Source organism: Rhinoraja longicauda, chromosome 7, assembly GCF_053455715.1.
Source record: "Rhinoraja longicauda isolate Sanriku21f chromosome 7, sRhiLon1.1, whole genome shotgun sequence".
NCBI classification, from domain to species: domain Eukaryota; kingdom Metazoa; phylum Chordata; class Chondrichthyes; order Rajiformes; family Arhynchobatidae; genus Rhinoraja; species Rhinoraja longicauda.
This window is the reverse complement of record NC_135959.1, coordinates 20065931-20071850: the sequence shown is the minus strand read 5'-3', so window position 1 is coordinate 20071850 and position 5920 is coordinate 20065931. Positions and strand designations below refer to the sequence as shown.

At 44.0% G+C, this 5920-nt stretch overlaps 1 protein-coding gene across 1 annotated transcript; it reads right to left on the bottom strand.

Moving 5' to 3' along the window:
• Positions 1-376: 376 nt before the first annotated feature.
• On the bottom strand, positions 377-1441 carry LOC144595491 (G-protein coupled receptor 183-like). Its single transcript, XM_078403018.1, has one exon. The coding sequence runs from the start codon at positions 1439-1441 to the stop codon at positions 377-379; it is 1065 nt and encodes a 354-aa protein (XP_078259144.1).
• Positions 1442-5920: the final 4479 nt, after the last annotated feature.

Here is a 5920-nt window from a genome sequence, read left to right as displayed (position 1 = left end):
AGTGTCAGTATTTCCACGGCACGGTAGAGCAGCGGTAGAGTTGCTGCTTTACAGCGAATGCAGCGCCGGAGACTCAGGTTCGATCCTGACTACGGGTGCTGCACTGTAAGGAGTTTGTACGTTCTCCCCATGACCTGCGTGGGTTTTCTCCGAGATCTTCGGTTTCCTCCCACACTCCAAAGACGTACAGGTATGTAGATTAATTGGCTGGGTAAATGTAAAAATTGTCCCTAGTGGGTGTAGGATAGTGTTAATGTGCGGGGATCGCTGGGCGGCACGGACTTGGAGGGCCGAAAAGGCCTGTTTCCGGCTGTATATATATGATATGATATGATATGATTGAGAGGTGGCACTCTGCGGGCTGGTTTGGCAAGCATCAGTTTCCAGATCCTGATCCTGAGCCTTGGACCTGACTCAATGTTGCGTGAGTGCTGTTGTTTTCAGAGATCGTCTTGGAGGAGGTGATCCCAGGCAGCGAAATGTGGCGCCTTATTATTTCAAGAAATTTACTTTTGTAGCCCTTGAATGCAAAGAAATAGATGAGTGGGTCGATGCAGCAGTTGAGGTTCATGAAGCAAACAGAAACTTGCAGACTTGTTTTAAATGCTCGTTGGTGCCAACAGTTCTGCGGTGCTATGAGTTTCCTGATCATGTACTGGATGATGGTCACGTGATACGGCGTGAAGCAGATCAGAAAGGCCAACAGCACAATCAGGATCACGGTGATTGCCTTTTTGTTCCTGCCTAGTTTCTCAGTTAGAGGGTTCTTCTTTGCAATCTTACAGAGTTTCACGTTGACTCGAAAGTAGCAAAAGATTATGACTGCAACTGGCAGGCAGTATCCCAGGACGCAGGCACCAAGCAGCATCTTGGGCAGATTGGGATTGGTTTCAAGGTTTGGGTACTCCATGCAGGTCGTCAAGCCTTTGCTCACCTTTGTCATTGTGATGAAGAGCAGGGGAGAGGTCTGGAAGAACAAAAAGACCCAAACTGCACAACAGATGTACTTGACGTTTTGGACCTTGCGGAACTTGGCAAATCGAAGAGGGTGCACCATAGCAATGTAACGGTCGATACTTAACCACGTCATGAAATTGATGCTGGCGTAAGTATTGATGTAGAAGAGGACAGCAAAAATTCGGCATGGCACCTCACCAAATGGCCAGTCAAACTCTCGGACTATATAGACTATCCGAGACGGCAGAGCGAGTGTAAAGAAGACATCAGAGAATGCAAGGTGGATTAAGTAAAGTGTGGTTGAGTTAATCTTTGAATGTTTCTGGAAAGTTATGTACAGGGCTAATATGTTTCCTGACAAGCCAACTATGAAAACAATGATGTAAAACAAAGTGAAAATGACTTTAGCTGCCTCGAGATGCATGTAAACGTCACAGGTCTCGTTGGTGGAACTATTGTCAGATGTGTGAAGAACGGAATCCATTTGGCTCCAAAAGTGATGTCGTTCTCCTGTTAAAGAAACAAAATAAAACCCGTCAAAATAACTCCTCAATAAGAAGAAAATGTTGTTTGAGAAGCTTAATTTATATGACACTAGCCTTTGGACGCAGAATATGCAGACAGCACAAAAATAAAGTTGTGGAAGAAGCGTACACAATGGGGAATACGCCCCGATCTTTATCAACGGGGACAGTGTGGAGAGAGTGTCCAGCCTCAAGTTTCTGCGCACTCACATTTTGGAGGACCTCACATGGTCCAATAACACTGCTGCGCTGGTCAAGAAGGCGCAGCAACGACTGTTCTACCTAAGAACTCTGAAAAAGTCTGGTCTGCCCCAACAGCTGCTGACGACCTTCTACCGCTGCATCATAGAGAGCATCCTAACGCATGGCATCCCAGTGTGGTATCTCAGCTGCACGGAGGCAGAGAGGAAAGCTCTTCAGCGGGTAATCCATAGAGCTCAGAGGATCATCGGAACAGCCTTGGAGGGCATCTACAACCAGCCTTGGAGGGCATCTACAACACACGATGCCTCAGAAAAGCCACCAGCATCCACAAAGACTCTTCACACCCCTGCAATAGTCTGTTCGAACTTCTACCATCGGGCAGACGATACAAGGCCTTCTACGCCCGCACCTCCAGACTCAGGAACAGCTTCATCCCCAGGGCCATAGCTGCTATGAACTGGTCCTGCTGAGCCGGATGGTCACATCACACAGTGAACCGGCACAGATCTACTTGCACTTTATTCTGTTTTAAAACTGTTCTAATTTGTTTCATTGGGTTGTTTAAATTAATACTGACTAGCTAATTAATTTATTGCATCGTATGGGAGGCGCATTCCCAATCTCATTGTACCCCTGTACAATGACAATAAAGATATATTGTATTGTATTGTATTGTATTGTGAAAGAAGATTTTATGCAGTATACTTGGCGTTGAGGTACCTGTGGAATGACTGCAGTAATGAAGGTTGTTCTCCCCACAGGAGAGAAACTGCACTTGTTTTTCTTACATTGGTGATAGTTAATTCTTTAAAGATGTTCCTTGAAAATGGCAGGTAGATAAGGTGGTCAAAAAAGCTTACGGCACATAGAACAATATGTGAAGGAGTAGGCCTTTCGGCCCTTCGAGCCAGCAATGCCATTCAATATGATCATGGTTGATCATCTAAAATCAGTAGCCCGTTCCTGCTTTTTCCCCATATCCCTTGATTCCTTTAGCCCTAAGAGCTAAATCTAACTCAAGGCACTTTGGCCTTCATCAGTCAGAGTATTGAGTATAGAAGTTGGGAGGTCATGTTGCAGTTATATAAGACGTTAGTGAGGCCACATTTAGAGTATTGTGTTCATTCATGGCACATTGTTATAGGAAAGATGTTGTCAAGCTGGAAAGGGTGTAGAGAACATTTGCGAGGATATTGCCAGGGCTCGAGGGCCTGAGCTGTAGGGGGAAGGTTGAGCAGGCTACGACTCTATTCCTTAGAATGTAGGAGGATGAGGAGTGATCTGAAAGAGGTATACAAATTCATGAAGAATAGGTCAGATGAAGGCACAGTCCCTTGCCCAGAGTAGGGGAATCGAGAACCAGACGACGTAAGTTTAAAGTGAGGGGGGAAAGATTTAATAGGAACCTGAAGGGTAACTTCTTTACACAAAGGGTGGTGGGTGTATGGAATGAGCTGCCTGAGGAGGTAGTCAAGGCAGGTACTATTACAATATTTAAGAAGCATTTAGACGGGTACATGAATAGGATGGGTTAAGAGGGATATGGCCCAAACGCAGACAGTTGGGACGAATGTAGATGGGGTATGTTGGTCGATGTGGGCAGGTTGAGCCAAAGGGCTTGTTGAATGACTCTATAATTCTATGTCTCAATGTTACATGAAAAGGTGATAGAGGCAGACCTGTACGTGCAGTGATTTAGACCTCCTAACAGATTTAGATGATGCCACATACGAGACCAGTGCGTATGGTATTGGAGGATGTATGTGAGCAAGTATTGAAATCTAGTTGTCACATAGAAAACAGAGAGTTTAAATATGGGGTCCTTTTTTAAGCTGGGGGATGGAGGAGCCCAGGGTTCGGTTCTTGGCCCTCAAATGTCTACTATTTACATTAATGACCTGGAAGAGAGAATGAAATGTAAGGTTTACAAGTTTGCTGATAATACAAAATTGGTGGAAGGAGATTTTAATTTTGCAACAACATACAGATGGATTGAGTGATTTAATGCAAATCAGGCAAATTAAGTTTGACATGGAAAAATATAAGGCCATGCGTTTCGGTAAGGAAGATCAAAAGGTCGAAATGGAGAGAGACTGCAAAAGGGTGAAATTTAGAGGGATCTAGAATGTGAATGTGTATGAATCATAAAATATAGGTCCAACATGTAGTTAAGAAGACAAATGGCATGTTGGCCTTTATGGCAATGTGGGTGGAATTTAAGAATAGGGAAGTTTTATTACAGCTGTAATAGGTGTTGGTGAGGCCACACGAGAGTACTGTGAGCAGCATTACCCCCTTACCTAAAAAAGGACATAATGACTTTGGAGGCAGACGAAGGTCTCAGGAATGAGAAGGTTTTTATACCATGAGAGGCTAGACAGTTTGAGTCTGTTTTCCTTGGAGTTTAAAATAATTCAGGGAGACCTTATTCAAACATATAAGATCCTAAGGGCACTTGATAGGGTAGGTGTGGAGATGTTTCCACTTACAATAGACAATAGACAATAGGTGCAGGAGTAGGCCATTCAGCCCTTCAGCCATTCAATGCGATCATGGCTGATCACTCTCAATCAGTACCCCGTTCCTGCCTTCTCCCCATACCCCCTCACTCCGCTATCCTTAAGAGCTCTATCCAGCTCTCTCTTGAAAGCATCCAACGAACTGGCCTCCACTGCCTTCTGAGGCAGAGAATTCCACACCTTCACCACTCTCTGACTGAAAAAGTTCTTCCTCATCTCCGTTCTAAATGGCCTACCCCTTATTCTTAAACTGTGGCCCCTTGTTCTGGACTCCCCCAACATTGGGAACATGTTCCCTGCCTCTAATGTGTCCAATCCCCTAATTATCTTATATGTTTCAATAAGATCCCCCCTCATCCTTCTAAATTCCAGTGTATACAAGCCCAATCGCTCCAGCCTTTCAACATACGACAGTCCCGCCATTCCGGGAATTAACCTAGTGAACCTACGCTGCACGCCCTCCATACGGGAGAGTCATGAGCAAGGGGATGTGGCTACAAAATAAGGGACCGAGCATTTGAATCTGAGGTGCACAGAAGTTACTTCTCTCAGAGGGCAGTGAATCTCTGGACTTCTCTGCCCCTGATGAGTGGTGGAGGTCGGATCATTGAATATATTTAAGAGACAGTTAAATATTTGCAAGATTGAGGAACTGAGGTTATGGGAAACTGGCATAGAGAGGAATTGAGGTCAGCATAGATCAGCCAAGATTGTTTTGAATGTTGGGCCCAAGTGGCCCACTCCTGCTCCTATTTTCTTGTATAGGAAAGAACTGCAGATGCTAGTTTAAATCGAAGGTAGACACAAAATGCTGGAGTAACTCAGCGGGACAGGCAGCATCTCCGGAGAGAAAGAATGGGTGACGTTTCGGGTCGAGACCCTTCTTCAGACTGAAGACCAGTTTCCTATCAGGTCTCGACCCGAAACGTCACCCATTCCTTCTCTCCAGAGATGCTGCCTGTCCCGCTGAGTTACTCCAGCATTTTGTGTCTACCTATTTTCTTGTATTCTTATTAAGGGGATTTTGACATTTTTGACTAGATTAAATATGCGGAACATTTTCCTGGTGGTGGGAAGGTAAAAAATCAAAGTAAACAGATTGTACTTCCAAATAGGAAAGTGGCCACACAGGGGTGCCATTTAAATAAAGTGTAATGCACACAAGAATGTGATCAGTGTTGGGAGTATGATCTTGTTCTAAAAATGAGCTGAGGTACAATTTTGAATTTAACTTTGAGCTTTAATGGTCAAGCTTTTTTTTTACAGTTTTACTCAATGGTTTAAGAGAGTTATGACAAGGTGTACAACTTAGAATGCAGCTTGAACTAAATGCAAAGTCAGAAATTTGCTCAAGATAAAAATTCGGTCCACTTGTGAAGGAGGTTTATAATATTTAAATTGCTTTAAAATAGAAAACATGAACTCTCTTACAAATTTATGACTTTAAAGGCAAAGTTAACAAAAGTGAAAAGATGGGTAATAATTGATAACAAATCTATTGGAAAGGGGGATAGAAAATGTAAAGTTCCCAGGATCAGAGATGGACAAGTGAGATCTACCGCTTGCATCTCTTGTACCTTCAGGACACTTCATCTGCCGTGGACCACGTGTGTGGGAAGTGCCCCCAAGTGCTTGAGTTCATGCTCAGGGTTTTGATCTTGCCAATTGTTTGGTCAACAGGCCCTAGCAGCAACCTCATGTTTTTTGAAGCAGCCA

Coding starts and splice junctions, on each gene's coding strand:
- LOC144595491 (XM_078403018.1), bottom strand. CDS start 1,441: ATGGATTCCGTTCTTCACACATCTGACAATAGTTCCACCAACGAGACC.